General features: G+C 42.0%; 1 protein-coding gene across 9 annotated transcripts in view; it reads left to right on the forward strand.

Annotated features, from left to right (window-relative positions):
* Nucleotides 1-18,863, forward strand: part of MLH3 (mutL homolog 3) — a 38,329-nt gene that overhangs the window by 11,231 nt on the left and 8,235 nt on the right. For 3 of the 9 annotated variants that reach the window (XM_023184125.2, XM_023184146.3, XM_023184131.3), the window contains 7 exons: nucleotides 478-582; nucleotides 2,024-2,096; nucleotides 7,061-7,132; nucleotides 8,710-8,821; nucleotides 10,191-10,350; nucleotides 17,836-17,859; nucleotides 17,962-18,040. In XM_023184125.2, the coding sequence (XP_023039893.2) occupies nucleotides 478-582; nucleotides 2,024-2,096; nucleotides 7,061-7,132; nucleotides 8,710-8,821; nucleotides 10,191-10,350; nucleotides 17,836-17,859; nucleotides 17,962-18,040 (625 nt within the window). Of the gene's footprint in view, nucleotides 1-477; nucleotides 583-2,023; nucleotides 2,097-7,060; nucleotides 7,133-8,709; nucleotides 8,822-10,177; nucleotides 10,351-17,835; nucleotides 17,860-17,961; nucleotides 18,041-18,863 lie in introns of those variants that run through there. The other 6 variants (XM_023184154.3, XM_023184171.3, XR_002724834.3 and 3 more) reach the window with 5 other exon arrangements.

Genomic DNA, 18,863 nt, shown 5'->3' on the forward strand with positions numbered 1-18,863 from the left:
AATTTTTTTTTTTTTTTTTTTTTTTTTTTTTTTTTTTTTTGAGGTGGAATCTCGCTCTGTCACCCAGGCTGGAGTGCAATGGTGTGATCTCAGCTCACGGCAAGCTCCGCCTCCCGGGTTCACGCCATTCTCCTGCCTCAGCCTCCTGAGTAGCTGGGACTACAGGCGCCCGCCACCACGCCCGACCAATTTTTTGTATTTTTTAGTAGAGATGGGGTTTCACCGTGTTAGCCAGGATGGTCTCAATCTCCTGACGTCATGATCCGTCCACCTCAGCCTCCCAAAGTGCTGGGATTACAGGCGTGAGCCACAGTGCCTGGCCAATTCTTTTGAATTTCTACAAATTCCCTGAATTAAACCCACCTCTAGTAGGCTATATAAAAATGAATGCTTTTAAAGCACTCTGATATCTTTGGTAAAACAGTTCTGCTGACACAAAAATTAAAATTTCAATTATATTTTGCTGAGTCTTTCTAGGTTGCTGTTGATGTAAGCAGTGGCCAGGCTGAGAGCTTAGCAGTTAAAATTCACAACATCTTGTATCCCTATCGTTTCACCAAAGAAATGATTCATTCAATGCAGGTAAAAGATTGACTTCAAAATCTCATAAATATATGTATAAGGCCTAACTCTTCTAAAATTTGATTTATTTAATGATATAGACCACCTCGGTCAAGGCACGTGTGTGTGTGTGTGTGTGTGTGTGTTCTTACCTTACTAGAACTTTTATCATCAGAAGAAAAAGCAAGGAATTAATTATAATTACAAAGAAAGAAATGTCTTTAGTAGTGTGAGTAGGTTTGGAGGGAATGAATTATGAATTTGGGCTGACAGTTTCAAGGATTCTCAAGGTTCTCCTGCAGAAGATTATATATTGACTTTATATTTGGCAATAATTTATAAATCAATAAAGTCCTTTAGTGAGCTTGTCCTTCAGTGTGCAACAGTGCCCTTTTAGAAATGGCCCTCTACTGTGTGAGCCTACGCAGGCTTGGGAAAGCCCATATTGAGGAGTCCATTCACAAAAGGGACCCTTTGTCTGATCTGCTTTTCTACTTTGCCTTCTGTTTACCACTGTGGCTGTCTTTATTCCCTTTGTTTTTAGTAAGGAAACAAATTGGGAGGCTAACAGATTTAGGCAAACTCCTAACCTGGCATTGACCTGGTACCAGAGCAGGCAAGCAGTTGATCCAGAAATAGACCCTGGGGCAGTGGTTAGGCTTGGGGGTATTGGGGAGCAACATGTACATAGACAGAGAGGAACCACCAAGGTCTAAAGCCACCAGTGGCTTTTAACTTCCTTCTTTAATAGACTAGCGGCCATGCACGGTGGCTCTCACCTATAATCCCAGCACTTTGAGAGGCCATCCTAGCTAATACGGTGAAACCCCGTCTCTACTAAAAAATACAAAAAATTAGCCGGGCGTGACGGCGGGTGCCTGTAGTCCCAGCTACTCAGGAGGCTGAGGCAGGAGAATGGCGTGAACCCGGGAAGCGGAGCTTGGAGTGAGCCAAGATCATGCCACTGCACTCCAGCCTGGGTGACAGAGTGAGACTCCGTCTCAAAAAAAAAAAAAAAAAAAAAAAATTTTTTTAAATACATAAATAAAAATAAATAGACTAGTTCCTCCAAAATAGTTTTCCTTGCTTTCATATAAATTTTAAAAATTTATTTCGGCCTGTATGTTAGCAATCTCTGGTCACATGACCTGTTCTCAAGAGTCACTCTGTTGGGAACATCTCAGGCCTTCTCTAAAGTATTGCTAGCACACCACTCTGAGAAGTGGGTGTCTGTCTTCCCCTGTCGCCTCCCTCCCCTTACATCTTCTGATCACTCCACCTGTCCATTCTTTCATCCTTCCTAGTGACTGTTTCTGGTTCATCAGAACCTTACCCAGTCTCCGAGAAAGGAGTGTGATAAGGCAAACAACTCTAAATAAAATACAGTTCTGTATCTTTCTATGCAGATAAACCTTTGCTAATTTTTATTTAGTGTTGTACCACTTATTTGAATGTCTGACAGGTTCTCCAGCAAGTGGATAGCAAGTTTATTGCCTGTTTGATGAGCACTAAGACTGAAGAGAATGGCGAGGCAGGTAAGAATAGAGGTTAGCCTGAATGACTAACCAGCTGGTCTTCTTGTAACGTTTTTTTAATGATTATTTTTGGTATATTTCAATGATTTGGATGGATCAGGGAAAGCCAATCTAAACTAAGAATATTATGAAGGCTGGGTGCGGTGGCTCACACCTGTAATCCCAATACTTTGGGAGGCGAGGCAGGTGGATGGCTTGAGGCCAGGAGTTCAGGACCAGCCTGAGCAACATGGCAAAACCCTGTCTCTACTAAAAATACAAAACTTAGCTGGGCAAGGTGGCATGTATCTGTAGTCCCAGCTACTCAGGAGGCTAAGGCACAAGAATCGCTTGAACTTGGGAGGCAGATGATGCAGTGAGCCGAGATTGTGCTATTATACTCCAGCCTGGGTGACAGACATTTAGTTTTATGTTCATACACATACATATACTCAGGATGCACATTAAACGATCAAGAGTATTTACTTTGGGAGTGAAAATGAGGGTGTGCAAAGGAAGTATTTCATCTTTTACTTTTTTTGTCTTTTTTATTTTTTCCTTTTTGTGGAGAACGGGGTCTCGCTATATTGCCCAGGCAGGTCTAGAACTCCTGGGCTTAAATTGTCCTTCCACCTCTGCCTCCCTAAGAGCTGGGATTACAGGCGTGAGCCACCATGCCTGGCCCATCTTTTACTCTTTTAAATATTTTCTATTGTTTGACCTTTTAATAATATTTTCATGTTTTCCCTTTATAATAATAGAAAGTGTATACAATGAACTCGTCATGGAGGAAGAGATACAAGATGCTCTAAGAACAGTATTGGGAGATTTGATTTCATCAGGGAGTTCAGGGAAGTGCTTCTTGGTAAAATGAGGTCAGAATATGAATACGAATTAACTAAGTAAAGAAAGGAGGGAATAACATAATGCAATTTGTGATTTATTCTCCTCAGTGAGTGGAAACAGAGCAAGGGGAACTAGAGATGAGGCTAGAGAAGTAGGTAGGAGTCAGATCTTAAATGCCAGCTACAAGCTTTGCTTTGTCCCAACACCATTGGAAACCATTGAAAGCTTTTTTTTTTCTTTTTCATTTTTTATCATTTGTATTTTGATGTTGTTTTTGGGGTGGTACGTGTCACATCACATTTGCATTTTAAAAAGATTGCTCTGGTTGCAGTGTGAAGAATGGAGTAGGAGTAGGGGTGGAGTTCCAGTTAACTGTAGAGTGACTGTTAAAAGAATATTATAAGGCCGGGCATGGTGGCTCAAGCCTGTAATCCCAGCACTTTGGGAGCCCGAGACGGGCGGATCACGGGGTCAGGAGATTGAGACCATCCTGGCTAACACGGTGAAACCCCATCTCTACTAAAAATACAAAAAAATCTAGCCGGGCGAGGTGGCGGGCGCCTGTAGTCCCAGCTACTCAGGAGGCTGAGGCAGGAGAATGGCATAAACCCGGGAGGCGGAGCTTGCAGTGAGCTGAGATCCGGCCACTGCACTCCAGCCTGGGTGACAGAGCGAGACTCCATCTCAAAAAAAAAAAAAAAAAAAAAGAATATTATAATATCTGAGACATGGTTAGATGGGACCAGGGTGGACTAGAGAGTAGTGAATGTATTGGAAAGATATTTAGGAGATAGAGTCAGCAGGGTTTGGTGATGGATTGGATATGGGGAAGGTATGTAAAAGATGACTTCTGGTGTTCTGGCCTCCATAGCTGAGTGGATGATGTTGCAGGACCTGGGTTGCAGGCAGAGCAGAGAGGATGAAAATCATGAGTTCAGTCTAAGTTCTCTTTGAAATGCTCCAGAAGAGATGTCAAGGCAGCCGGGCGTGGTGGCTCATGCCTGTAATCCCAGCACTTTGGGAGGCTGAGGTAGGCGGATCACGAGGTCAAGAGATTGAGACCATCCTGCCCAACATGTTGAAACCCAGTCTCTACTAAAAATACAAAAATTAGCTGGACATGGTGGCAGGCGCCTGTAATCCCAGCTACTTGGGAGGCTGAGGCAGAGAATTGCTTGAACCCAGGAGGCGGAAGTTGCTGTGAGCCAAGATCACACCACTGCACTCCAGCCTGGGCGACAGAGCAAGACTTTGTCTCAAAAAAAAAAAAAAAAAAAAAAATGTCAAGAATGTGGTTGGATATTACAAGTCTGGCCTAGAGAAGTGTTCTGACATGGAGATACAAATTTGAGCCATCAGATGCAGAAAAGTGGTCACTGAAACCCTGGATATAAATGTTACCACCTAGAAAAAAAAAATGAAGAGTGAGGAGAGGTCTTGAATCTAGAATAATTCTAGCACGTAAGAGCTGGGTAGAAGAGGATGAACCAGCAAAAGAGACTGTGAAGGAACAGCTAGAGAAATAGGAAGAAAACAGAAGAATGTTGTGTTGGAAAACCAAGACATCATGCCAAACACTGCCGAAACATTAAGTAAGATGAGGACCATCTGATTTTGTGACAGTAGAGATCAGGGATTTTAGCAAGTGAGAGCTGTTTCAGAGAATAGACAGGACAAGATGCTGATGGTGCTAATGGAGACTGCAAGGACATACTCAGGAATGTGCCTGTGACATGGAAGAGAGGGACCACAGGGGGTGAGGGTGACAGAGGACTTTTTTTTTTTTTTTAATGGGAGAATCTTGAGCATATTTACAAGGGATGCTTGATGGGATAAAGTTCCTGAAAAGGCCTGAGTGGCTGAGCCCTGAGCAGCAGTGGAGGGCTGGCTCCAGCTTAATAGCACCTGCAGGCAAGTGCTTCTAAAGTTTTAGAGCATTTATTCTCTATGTATTTCAAAATATTCCCTTTACCTTGTTTAGCAATGTCATAGTGGATCAAAGGCAAATTAACCTAAAGCTCTGTGAGAATTACCATGAATATAGAATTTGTGAAGATCAAATTCTTGTAGTTTTACTATTTCTAGAAAAGTTATATATATATATATATATTTTGAGACAAAGTTTCCCTCTTCTTGCCCAGGCTGGAGTGCGATGGCGCGATCTTGGCTCACTGCAACCTCCACCTCCTGGGTTCAAGTGGTTCCCCTGCCTGAGCCTCCAGGGCAGCTGGGATTACAGGCGCCACCACCACGCCCACTAATTTTGTATTTTTAGTAGAGACGGGGTTTCTCCATGTTGGCCAGGCTGGTCTCGAATTCCTGACCTCAGGTGATCCGCCCACCTCGGCCTCCCAAAGTGCTGGGATTACAGACGCGAGCCACTGCACCCAGCCAATTTTTTTTTTTTTTTTAAGTTTTCATTATCTGGAATTCTTTGTTGTTTTTGAGATGTCAGAATCTCTACTAATGGTACTCAAGATGGATGTAGCCACGAAATCTGCAGATGTTAAAAGAAGCAAAATGGATCTGTTGAAATTTCTCTTTTTTTTCTTTCCTTTTTATTTGAGACGGAGTCTTGCTCTGTTGCCCAGGTGGGATTGCAGTGGTGCAATCTCAGCTCACTGCAGTCCCCCTCTCCCGGGCTCAAGGAATTCTTCTGCCTCAGCCTCCCAAGTAGCTGGGAGTATAGGCACGCACCACCACACCCTGCTAATTTTTGTATTTTTAGTAGAGATAGGGTTTCACAACGTTGGTCAGCTGATCTTGAATTCCTGACCTCAAGTGATCTACCCTCCTCAGCCTCCCAAAGTGCTGGGATTACAGTCATGAGCCACAGGGCCCAGCCAGAATCTGCGTTTTAATAAGATCCCCGGGTGGTATGTGTGCCCATGAACGTTTGAGAAGCCCAAGTCTAAGGCAGGACAAACATGGCCCGAGGGGAATCCGGGCATCACCTGTTTCTGTACAGCCAGGGAGATGAGAATGGTTTTTACATTTTTTAATAGTTGGGGAAAAAAAAGAAGACTATTTCTTCACACATTAAAATTATATGAAATTAGTATTTCAGTGTCCATAAATAAAGTTTTTTTGGAACACAGCTACAATATTCACATATTATCTGTGGCTGCTTTGGCTCAAAAAGAATTGTTGAGGAGTCATGACAGAAATTGTGTGGCCCAAGAAACCTAAAATATTTATGATCTGGCCCTTCAGAAAACGTTCACCAGCTTGTGATCTAAAGTGCACTGGAAGTACATTCTTTATGGGTTTCCAAGTAGCTTGTACACCAAGGATAGCTAATTATAACAATGTGTTGTTTAGTGATCCTTTATCATATTAAAGTTGAATTAATAAGGCAAAATCAGTATTTAAACATAAGAATTATACATTCAAGCTTCAAACTTGAGGAAACGCCACTTTGACTTTTTGTTTTTTTTTTTAAGATGGAGTTTCACTCTGTTGCCAGGCTGGAGTGCAGTGGCCCAATCTTGGCTCACTGCAACGTATGCCTCCTGGGTTCAAGTGATTCTCCTGCCTCAGCCTCCTGAGTAGCTGGGACTACAGGCGTGTGCCACCATCCTCAGCTAATTTTTGTATTTTTAGTAGAGACAGGGTTTCACCATACTGGCCAGGATGGTCTCGATCTCTTGACCTCGTGATCCACCCGCCTTGGCCTCCGAATGTGCTGGGATTACAGGCATGAGACACTGCACCCAGCCCTGACTTTGTTTTCTAAATGAGATACTGGTGAACTAAAGAGTTTCTTAGTTTACCTTTTGTTTCCTAAAAAATGAAATTATGGGGAAAATAATAAATTTATAGGATAAAACTTACTAATACTGGTAATCTCTGGGGAGAGAAACTAGAAGGGGTGGGAGCAAAGGTATAAAGGAGACCTTATTATATTCCCTTTTGTGCCTTTCAGAATTGGAGCTGGGATCCAAACTTATGGGATAAGTTTGCTATCATTTTCCCCATAATTTCATGTTTTAGGAAATAAAAGGTACAATTGTTAATACTCAGAATGTTTTGTCTTATGCTGTTGTTAGATAGTTTGAATTAAACCTTGTCTCTCCTCACACACGATGGGCGTCATCTTGCTCTGAGAATCTGAAAGTTCACAATCCTTGCTCATCTAGGTGGAAACCTGCTCGTGCTGGTGGATCAGCATGCTGCCCATGAGCGTATCCGTCTGGAGCAGCTTATCATTGGTAAGGATCTGCTCGCAGCCAGAATAAATTTGAGACTCCCAGCAGAATCAGTATTCCTCAAAGAGCTTTTCTAACTGTGACTGTTGTGAGAAAGCACACTTTGTACTGTATGTTTAAAAATTAAACTAAAGTCTTCCAGTTTGCCTGTGTTATAACTGAAAGAATGTGGTAGTTCACTAATTGAAAGATGTGGGTCTTATTTATGTGGTCAGAGGCGTATTTGCCGGATGTTAGGAACAACCCAGAGGTACTTGAGGACAGGCTGCTTACTCTGACATCCAGCACAAAGATCTGCCCCTCCATATGCCCGGTGATCTTGGCATGCCTTCCCACACTCCATCAGGCAGAGACCACTGGCAGCTCAGAAGGCCCAGTATGCTGTTTTGATTTTAAAATTTAGTTTGCTTTTGAATATGCAGTATAATCAAATAGACCCAATTCTGAAAGGCATAAAAGGGAATGTAATAAAGTCTCCTTTCTACCCGTGCCCCACCCCTCCTAGTTTCTGTCCCCAGAGACAACCAATATCACTGGTTTTTAAATCTATCTTTCCAAAGCAATATATGCTTTTTATTTTTATTTTTATTTTATTATTATTTTTTTTGAGATGGAGTTTCGCTCTTGTTGCCTAGGCTGGAGTGCAATGGCGTGATCTCGGCTCACCGCAACCTCCACCTCCCAGGTTCAAGCGATTCTTCTCCCTCAGCCTCCCTAGTAGCTGGGATTCTTCTCCCTCGGCCTCCTTAGTAGCTACCACACCCGGCTAATTTTGTGCTTTTAGTAGAGACGGGGTTTCTCCATGTTGGTCAGGCTGATCTCGAACTCCCAACCTCAGGTGATCCGCCCGCCTCAGCCTCCCAAAGTGCTGGGATTATAGGCATGAGCCACCAAGCCCCGCTTTTTTTTTTTTTTTTTTTTTTTTTGTGCTACCCTTTTCCTCATCATGAGGCAGTGTGTTCGCCAAGTGGTAAAATACCAGGAAAGTCTTTACTCCTGTGGCCAATGAATAATGTCAAAGAATTAGGCAAGGAACTAAGGAGTGCTTCATGGACTAGAATGACAATGATATTACTACTGTTTTCACTTTTCCTTATAAAATGACGGCCTAAGAGTTGGGAAAGATATAGTAAAAACAGTGTTAGAAAAACTTACCTCTACAGGCCCTCCACCATTTGAGAATAGTACTAATTCTCTCCAGAGACTGGGAGACCCTGCTCAAGGAAAGGGAAGCCTTCTGGAGCCATAAGACTGTGTGGTAAACCCACATATGTCCCTGGTGATCCACATTATTCACCTCTGTCATCAAAACCACATTTATTAACTACAGGAACATTGCCTTGTTCATCTGAATGTAAGATGCAAGTCTTACATTTCTTATTTTGAAAAATGTTACCAAAATTGTTAATAGGCTGAGTATTTATTAGTTTGACTTTAAAAATGGAAATCCAAAATCTAAAACTGCATATTAAACATTCTGCTATGGATTAGAATGATTATCTCAAGGCTGTGCTTTATTTTTATCTGAATCTAGAAGACTTCCCTTCCTACTCTTAACCCATTCATCTTTCTGCCAACAGATTCCTATGAGAAGCAACAGGCACAAGGCTCTGGTCGGAAAAAATTACTGTCTTCTACTCTAATTCCTCCACTAGAGATAACAGTGACAGAGGAACAAAGGAGACTCTTATGGTTAGTACCACCATGAGAATGTGATGTTGATGGTATCAATTCTCACAATAATTCTGTGAGGAATAAGCATAATTATTGTTCCATTTCTCAGATGAGACCAAGAGAGGTTATAAGACTTGTCTAAGGTCATAGCAGTTATTAAGTAGTAGAGCAGGCACTCAAAGGCAGGTCATCTGACTCCACAGGTCATCTGTTTCCTTTTTTAAAATATATTTTTTTTCTGCATCCAATCATCCATTAAAATATTTAATTTTTGAGACATGGTCTCACTCTGTTGTCCAGGTTGGAGTGTAGTGGCGTAATCTCTGCTCACTGCAACCTCCACCTTCCAGGCTCAAGCAGTCCTCCCACTTCAGCCTCCCAAGTAGCTGGAACTACAGGTGAGCACCACCATGCTGGACTAATTTTTGTAATTTTTTGGTAGAGATGAGTTTTTGGCATGTTGCCCAGGCTGGTCTGAACTCTTAGGCTCAAGCGTTCCTCCCACTTTGGCCTCCCGAAGTGCTGGGATTACAGTCGTGAGCCACTGCACCCAGCCTGTTCTTTCCACTGTATCCAAGATGGTGAGTATAGGATAGAGTTTCCCTGATAATTTTTTCCAGCAATTGGCTTAGAACACTCTTCTCATTTCTTGGAACAGTCTGTGTTTATGCCGTGCTTTGTGAAAGCAAAGTTTCTGCAGTAATTGGTCCCATTCTTCTTTGCCTTGGTGCATTCTAGACTGTTAGTTTTCATTACCATAATCATAATGTGAAGAAAGTAAAACACTGGGATGTAAGGAAGGGGCAAATCATGTAGTGAGTCACAAGATAGGGCATCTTTCCTCTTCTAGGCAGCACAAATTATTGAAAATGAAAAAGAGAATTTTCTCCCAATATGTTTCAAGTTTGGGAATATGATACTGCCAGTAAATCTTTTTTCCCTGTGACATAATTTATAGTAGAGGCAGATCTATTTACTTAGATCCCATTAGTCAGGACTTCTCAGTTCCATGGGCTATTAATTACCTCCCTGCTTTCATGTTGATTCAATCACCCTCAGACCTTTTCTTTGTGCCAGACTCCGTTAAGTGCCAGCAGCCAGAAGTTAGCAGTTCCTCAATGAAGAAAACACACTTAGAAACAAGACTTAGACAAAGATTGATTCTCAATGGAAAAGAGAAAAACAGTAAAGATTACTATAATTCAGAAAGGAAATTCGATAATAAAAAATCCCAAACACACACATAAGTGTGAGAAAAACAATACAATTGTTAAGCCCTGTGGCAGCTTTTGAAAAACTGTCAAGTAGTATTTGGAACCAGCACTGAAGTGCAAATGAAGTAGCCCTTTTTTTTTTTTTTTTTTTACATTTGAGGTTATCTCTTTAGGTGTTACCACAAAAATCTGGAAGATCTGGGCCTTGAACTTGTATTTCCAGACACTAGTGATTCTCTGGTACTTGTGGGAAAAGTACCACTCTGTTTTGTGGAAAGAGAAGCCAATGAACTTCGGAGAGGAAGATCTACTGTGACCAAGAGTATCGTGGAGGTAAGACACAGCTGCAGATGTTAAGGAAATTGCTGAGTGATGGTAACCTCATACTTTGTCTGTAGGTTCTCTGAATTCATCTTTTCTTCAACAAGCATTCATGGTATTTACCTGCTGCGTGCCAGGAGCTAGAAATTCAGTGATGAATTAGCTCAAAATAAGGAAGAAGGGCATTTAAAGAATTAAAGTCAATGAACTTTGGCTAGTACAGGTATGTGTTTTGCTTTCTTCCCAATATGATAACGGTCATGAAAACTAAGAGTCTAGAATGCACCAAGATAGTTTTTCAGAAGCGTTATGGAAATATAGAATGACTTCTGTGCCTGGGTAGGTGGAGTCAATGAAACTGTCACAGAAAAGCTGTTTTCTTAAGAAAAGTTTTTACTTTTGAAAGACCAGGCCTCACTCTGTTGCCCAGGCTGGAGTGCAGTGGTGCAATCTTGGCTCACTGATCTCCTGGGCACAAGTGATCTTCCTGCCTCAGCCTCCCAAGTAACTCGGACTAAAGGCACACACCACCATGCCTGGCTAATTTTTTCCTTTTTTTTTTTTTGTAGAGATGGGAGTCTCACTATGTTGCACAGGCTGGTCCTGAACTTCTGGCCTCAAGCAATCCCCCTGCATTGGCTTCCCAAACCCCTGGCGTTACAGGCATGAGCCACTGCACACAGCCAGAAAAGTCTTATAGAATAGTGAGAAACTAGGCCGGGCGCCATGGCTCACGCCTGTAATCCCAGCACTTTGGGAGGCCATGGCGGGTGGATCACCTGAGGCTGGGAGTTCAAGACCAGCCTGACAAACATGGAGAAAGCCCATCTCTACTAAAAATAGAAAATTAGCCGGGCGTGGTGGTGCATGCCTATAATCCCAGCTACTCAGGGGCTGAGGCAGGAGAATGACTTGAACCTGGGAGGCAGAGGTTGTGGTGAGCCAAGATTGGGCCATTGTACTCCAGCCTGGGCAACAAGAGTGAAACTCTGTGTCAAAAAGAAAAAAAGAAAAAAAGAATAGTGAGAAACTGCTGAGTACAGAAGAGGGCAGAAGGGCATTCTATTCAGAGGAATACATATCAGAGACTTGAGGCACATCCTATGTTTAGGGAACTATAATAGATATGGCTCAAATTAAGATCTACAGTTAACCTTTGGACAACCTGGGTCTGAACTGCACAGGTACACTTATATGCAGATTTTCTTCCACCTCTGCCACTCATGAGACAGCAAGACCTTGCTGTCTCTTCCTCCTTGCTCTTCTTCCTCCTCCTTAGCCTATTCAATGTGAAGATGATGAGGGTGAAGACCTTTATGATAATTCATTTCCACTTAATGAATAATAAATTCTTACGATTTTCTTAACTTTTTTTTTTTTTTTTTTTTTTTTTTGCGATGCCCAGGCTGGAGTGCAGTGGCACAATCTCAGCTCACTGCAACCTCCACCTCCCGGGTTCAAGTGATTCTCCTACCTCAGCCTCCGAAGTAGCTGAGATTACAGGTGCACACCACCACGCCCCGGCTAATTTTTGTATTTTTAGTAGAGATGGGGTCTTACTGTGTTGGCCAAGTTGGTCTTGAACTCCTGACCTCAAGTGATCCACCTACCTTGGCCTCCCAAAGTGCTGGGATTACTGGCATGAGCCACCATGTCTGGCCAACATTTTCTTTCCTCTAGCTTACCTTATTGTAACAATACAGTGTGTAATATATACAACACACAAAATATGTGTTAGTCGACTGTTTATGTTATTGATAACGCTTCTGGTCAATGGTAGGCTATTGGTAGTTAAGATTTGGGGAAATCAGGCCAGGTGCAGTGGCTCACGCCTGCAATGCTCCCAGCATTTTGGGAGGCCAAGGCGGGCAGATCATTTGAGGTCAGGAGTTCGAGACCAGCCTGGCCAACATGATGAGACCCCCGTCTCTACTAAAAAGACAAAAAATTAGCCAGGCATGGTGGTATGTGCCTGTAATCCCAGCTACTCAGGTGGCTGAGGCATGAGAATTGCTTAAACCCAGGTGGCAGAGGTTGCAGTGATCGAAGATTGCTCCACTACACTCCAGCCTGGGTGACAGAGTGAGACTCGTCTCAAAAAAAAAAAAAAAAAAAAAAAACTGGGGGGAAATCAGAAGTTTTACTTGGATCTTTGACTGGATGGGAGTTGGCTAGATGGGTTGTCAAGGTCAAATCATAAAATAATTTAGCATATTCTACTAAGTAGTTTGCATTTTATCCTATAGGCAGCCAGTGAAGAATTTTAAGCAGGAGAGTAAGGTCCATTTTAGATTCCTTTCCAAATATGATTACTTTACATATATGTTTTGGTAAAGGTTTGGAAAGCTACTGCTGGATGTGGCATTGGAGGTATTAGAGAGGACTATTACTTTTTACTTTGATTACTTATATGTTTCTTTTATAGCAAATATCATTTATTTTGTCTTTATTGTCTTTTTCCTCTCCTTTCCTGTTTTCTATTATAGTTTTCTTTATTTCTCTTTTTTTTTGCTCTACTGGTTTAGAAGTTATATATTCCATTTATATCCTTTTAGAGATTAGCCTTAACTTTTAGCATGCATACGTATCACAGTTTAAAAGTAATTCATTTCTGTATCCTCTTCTAACTGTACCAAAATCTTATAAACCGTTCATCTCCTCCCATCTTCCATGTTGCTGTCTAGTACTTTAATTCCACCTTGTTTTTAATCCCCTGGTGGTCATTTATTTTATAGTCAATCTTCATTTAGATTAAACAAAGTGTTCACCAGAGTCTTTGTTCGCCATTGCCTCTTGCATCCTACTTGTTCTGTGTTCTTTTATGTTCTGTGTTTTTTTTTTTTTTTTTTTTTTACTGAAGTAAATATCTTAAAAGATCTTTTACCCACAAATAGATCTTGAGACAAAAAATACAAAAATATAAAAATAAATAGAAGTTATTTTAGTGAGAGTCCATGGACCAGACATGGTAGCTCATTCCTGTAACCCAGCACTTTGGGAGGCTGAGGCGGGCAGATCACCTGAGGTCAGGAGTTCGAGACCAGCCTGGCCAATGTGCTGAAATGCTGTCTCTACCAAAAACACAAAAATTAGCTGGGCGTGGTGGCGGGTGCTTGTAATTCCAGCTACTTGGGAGGCTGAGTCAGGAGAATCGCTTGAACCCGGGAAGTAGAGGTTGCAATGAGCTGGGATCACGCCATTGCACTCCAACCTGGGTGACAAGAGTGAAACTCTGTCTCGAAAAAAAAAAGTCCATGAATGATAAGCTGTCTTTTAAAGTTTCTTTATTTTCCCTTCATACTTGCATGATTATCTAGCTAAAAACAGAATTTCACATTGCCAGTTATCCCCCCAACATTTTGAAAATATTTCACTACTTTTGACTTTCTATTTTATTTATTTTAATTTATTTTATTTTATTTTTTGAGACAGAGTCTCACTCTGTTGCCCAGGCTGAAGTGCAGTGGGGTGATCTCAGCTCATTGCAACCTCCACCTCCCAGGTTCAAGCGATTCTCCTGCCTCAGCCTCCCAAGTAGCTGGGATTACAGGTGCCCACCAACACGCCTGGCTAATTTTTGTATCTTTAGTAGAGATGGGGTTTCACCATGTTGGCCAGGCTGGTCTCAATCTCCTGACCTCAGGTGATCCGCCTGCCGTGGCCTCCCAAAGTGCTGGGATTACAGGTGTGAGCCACCACACCCAGCCTGACTTTCTGTTTTAGCCATTGAAGTCCTTTGTCAATCCAATTATTACTCTGTAGGTAATCTGATTTTCCCTCTGGTTGCTCTTGCAATGTTCACTTTGTCTTTGGTGTTCTGCAATTTCCCTATGAAATATCTTTGTATGGATTTATTTTCATTTCCTTCTGGAGATTTGCTGTGCTTCTTCAACTTGGAAAGTATGCAGTCATTATCACCTCAAACCTTTATTTCCCATTCTCTGTCTTGGAAATTTTGTCAGATATCTACTGGGCCTTATCTTTCTACTCTCCATGCCTCTTCAAATCTCTTCCGTATTTCCCATTGCTTTGTCTCTCTGTGATACATTCTGCAAAATCTCCTCTTATGTTCCAGTGAACTAAAGGATCTCTTCATCTTGTGTTTAATTATGTGTTTAGCTTATCCACTGAGTTTTTTATTTCAGTGACTAAATTTTTAATTTCAATGACTATATTTTTTATTTCCAGAAGTTGTGGTTTTTTTTCCCCCAAATCTCACTCGTCCTCCCTTGGTGTCCTGCTTTTTTCATTAGTGTTCCTACTCCTTTATCCCTGGCTCTCTTTATTTGGAGCACAGGCAAATCCACATCCACATCGTCTAGAAGTCTGAAGTGCTGTACTAATATCTAAAATAGTAATATCTAAAATTAGAAGATAGATGTAGTAGATAAATTGGGGGATAGATTGATGTGGGAAGATTTGAGTCAGAGAGAGCAGCTGAGGGGTTATTGCAGTCGTGCAGGTAAGAGAAGATGAGGATTGGACTGAGTCAGTAGCAGAGGGAGTAGAGAGGAGTGATATATTTGAGACAGAATTTGGGAGGCAGAAGCAAGAGGACCTGGTGAGCAATCGAATGTGAAAGAATAAAGGAGAAAACAAAAGCAACAGTGATTCTGAGGGTTGTAGCATGGGTGGCTGGAAGGACGGTGGTGCCATTGACAGAGAAGGGACACAGATGAGGAGGAACAAACCTGCCTAGGAGTTTCATGGTGAAGCTGGGTTTAGACATAGTGAATGTGACTTCAGGTGGAATGCCCAGTGGATAGGCAGACTTAAAAGATCTGGTGCTTGGAAAAGACATCTGGGCTGTACATAATATCTATCTGAGAGTTAATAGTATATATATTTTGATAGTATCAGAAGCTGGAGAAGGGCCTTGAGGAGGCGAGGTTGTCCAGGGAGAATATGGAGAGTGAAAAGGAAGAGAGAAAAGGGTGGAGCCTGTGGAACGTCAGCATCCAGGGTGCATATGCTTTGGCAAAGGTCTGGAAAGCTCTGCTGAAAAGAGGAAATTCTAAGGATGGCTGAAAATACTTGGTTAGAGAGGGAGGAGGAAAACCAGGAAAAAGTAATATTGCCAAAACTAAGGAAAGTTTTAAGCAAGGAGGGAATGGCCAATAATGGCTATGAAGTAGAGCCTGAAACGTTGGACTTGGCTGTCATGTGGACATTAGTTGTCTTGTGGAATCATTTCCTGGGGATGAGGTAGGGCAGAAGATAAGAGTGCAGTGAGTCAGGAGCGTATGAAGCAGGAGGAAGTGGAGCTAAGTAGACTACTCTTTCAAGAACTTTGGCTACACACAGAAAAAGAGAGATGGGGTGAGAGCTAAAGGTTAGAGGTGGTTGGGAAGTGTGGGGTGGGATTCAAGGCTGAGGAAGGGTGTTTGTTTGCTTTAAGACAAAAAAGACCTAAGCACATTTGCAGGCCAAGGGTGAAACATTCAAGAGGAAGAGCTCTTGGATCGTCTTGGCTTTGCACTTTCCAGAATCGCCTCTGGATCAGACAGACTTTGCTCTTCTTCCAGCAAAGCTCTTTCCTCTCCACAGACATATTTTCTCTAAGAGCCCTGCTCCAAATTGTCCTAAATCCAAAAGATAGGATCTGTTAGAGTCTTTTATTGTAATTCAATCCCTAAATATGTAACCAGAAAATTATAAGAAAAACTTTTCCTAAAGGAACTTCAAAGACTACTGTTAAGGAGTTTACTTCAAATGGAAACAAACCTCTGGTTTCAGAAAATCTTGATGATGCTATGTCAGGCAGATCAGGAGAGATTTTTGTGTGATTCTGGAAGAAGCTGGAATAGTTTTGGTGTTTTGAGGAGGTAGCTACTTGAATCCTAGCAGTTGAAAGATCATTAATACATCCTTCTATAAAGCTCTATCTTCTAGCCTGATGAGGAGGTGGAGGCTGCAGTGAGCCGAGATCGCGCCATTGCACTCCAGCCTGGGCAACAATGAGACTCTGTCTCAAAAAATTTAAAAAAAATAAATAAATAAGGCCGGGCGCAGTGGCTCACAACTGTAATCCCAGCACTTTGGGAGGCTGAGGCAGGCAGATTATCTGAGGTTGGGAGTTTTGAGACCATCCTGACCAACATGGAGAAACCCTGTCTCTACTAAAAATACAAAATTAGCCAGGCGTGGTGGTGCATGCCTGTAATCCCAGCTACTCAGGAGGCTGAGGCAGGAAAATCACTTGAACCCAGAAGGTGGAGGTTGAACCCAGAAGGTGGAGTTTGCAGTGAGCCAAGATTGTGCCATTGCACTCCAGCCTGGCAACAAGAGCGAAACTCCATCTCAAAATAACTAACTAACTAAATAAATAAAAATAAAATAAAAATATTAAATTATCCAGCATTAAACAGACCATTGGAATATAAAATGGACTGAGATGAGACCCATCACCCCTTCACTAGGCTTACAAACAGATGTTTTACCATCCCAGATACACAAACACCAGAGAGAACAGCAGAGCAGTTAGGTTTGCTCTCCATCCACAGTAAGCTTTGTTAGTGGATTGAGTCTTACGAGACCATCTTTCTGTTTAGGTTCATTTGGGAAAACATGTGATTTTTAAACTATATGTAGTATAGTATCTACTACGTAGTTCTTGGTAACTGTGCTCATTTATAGGCATGGCAGACTAGAGTATAGATGAAGGAGGGAAGAGAATTTCCTGAGTCTGGTTTTAAAAGAAAATGTACCATGTTGTAATCTTAGGAGGCAGATTTACACATAGCCTTTTCCAGGAGTAAAGAAATGATTTTCTTATCAAGAAATCATTAAATGTACAACAGGTTTTTTTTTCTTTTTACCTCCAGAGGTTAAACAAATTGGTAGCATGAAATAGTGTCTGCTTTATTTGTAAATATTAATATCCACAGGGATGTAACTATTGAAAAGGTTACCCCAGGGACAGAGACATACAAGGGAGGAGAAATTTCTCAACAAAGGGCCTCAGAAAATAAACTTTCTGACCTGAAGGGAATTGTCCCCAGAAAGCCCGTGGGAACTGAAGTGACTGTTTACTTATGTTTATGATATTTAAGCAAGTGTTATACTGAGCAGTGGTTGTGTTGATGGTTGTTGTGTATTTATTCTCAGTTTGTGTGTAATATTACACTTGTTCTGGCTAAGATTACACACACAAACAGACAGCCTTTTAGTGAGAAGCCTTCCTGATGTTTTGAACTGGTTGAATCATCAAGACTACTCTCACCAGCTACATAACCTCATTGGTTGAGAAGCTATCTCTGGAGGAAGTCTCAGTAGCTAAGTATATTCTGTGTTCAGTAAGAGTTCTGTTCAGTTGCTTGGTTTTTTCACATTCAAAGTGCCTTACAACAAATAAGTTTATCCCCAAGTGCTGTATTGCTGGAACTCTTTCCTTCAGGAGGCATGATTTAAAGAAGAAAATTGAGATATTTTGTAAACTATCAAAGGGCAAGTAAAACATAACGGTAGATTAAAGCCTATTTTCGTTTTGCTTTGTAGGAATTTATCCGAGAACAAGTGGAGGTAAGCTTTTCCTTTATTTTGGGGTTTCACACAGAAGCATCACACATAAAAGGCTTTGTTGTTCCATTTCCTTTTCCTGTTAATAATGTGTTTATGCATTAGCTACTCCAGACCACAGGAGGCATCCAAGGGACATTGCCACTGACTGTCCAGAAGGTGTTGGCATCCCAAGCCTGCCATGGTAAGCCCTTCAATATAGCAGTGATCAAACGCCTCTGCATGCAGAGCCCTGGCAGGGCTGCCGGGATTACAAAAGAGGCAGAGGGCACATTTACTACTTAACTCTTGGAGAATACAATTTAGATCAAGAAACTGAATGTACATTTTAAAAAATCACTTTTACAAAAACAAAATCCCAACACACAAATTTGACTATAGTGCTGCCTGACCTATATGAGTGGAGGAATAACTCCTAGAGGAGATGCATTTTGAGTTGAATTTTGAATGAGCTGGGGAACATGGGTTCATAGCATGGAAGGGGGAGTTCACTACAGGGAGAGTAAGCAGCCTGTGCAGAGAAGCAGAACAGAAACAAATTAGCGGGCCTAGGGTGGCTCAAGCCTGTAATCCCAGCACTTTGGGAGGCCGAGACGGGCGGATCACGAGGTCAGGAGATCGAGACCATCCTGGCTAACACGGTGAAATCCCGTCTCTACTAAAAACACACACAGAAAACTAGCCGGGCGAGGTGGCGGGCGCCTGTAGTCCCAGCTACTCGGGAGGCTGAGGCAGGAGAATGGCGTAAACCCGGGAGGCGGAGCTTGCAGTGAGCAGAGATCGCGCCACTGCACTCCAGCCTGGGCGACAGCGCGAGACTCTGTCTCAAAAAAAAAAAAAAAGAAAGAAACAAATTAGCTATGTGAGAAGCAGCAAAGAGTATCAAGAAACTAGGCAGGTAAGAGAACAGAAACCTAGAAGGTCACAGCAAAACCTTTGGATTTGCTACAGAAGGCATTTGAATTAGCAAGGGTTCTTTTCTTTCCAACTTTTATTTTAGCTTCAGG

The sequence above is a fragment of the Piliocolobus tephrosceles genome, chromosome 6 (genome assembly GCF_002776525.5).
Source record: "Piliocolobus tephrosceles isolate RC106 chromosome 6, ASM277652v3, whole genome shotgun sequence".
In the NCBI taxonomy this organism is placed as follows: domain Eukaryota; kingdom Metazoa; phylum Chordata; class Mammalia; order Primates; family Cercopithecidae; genus Piliocolobus; species Piliocolobus tephrosceles.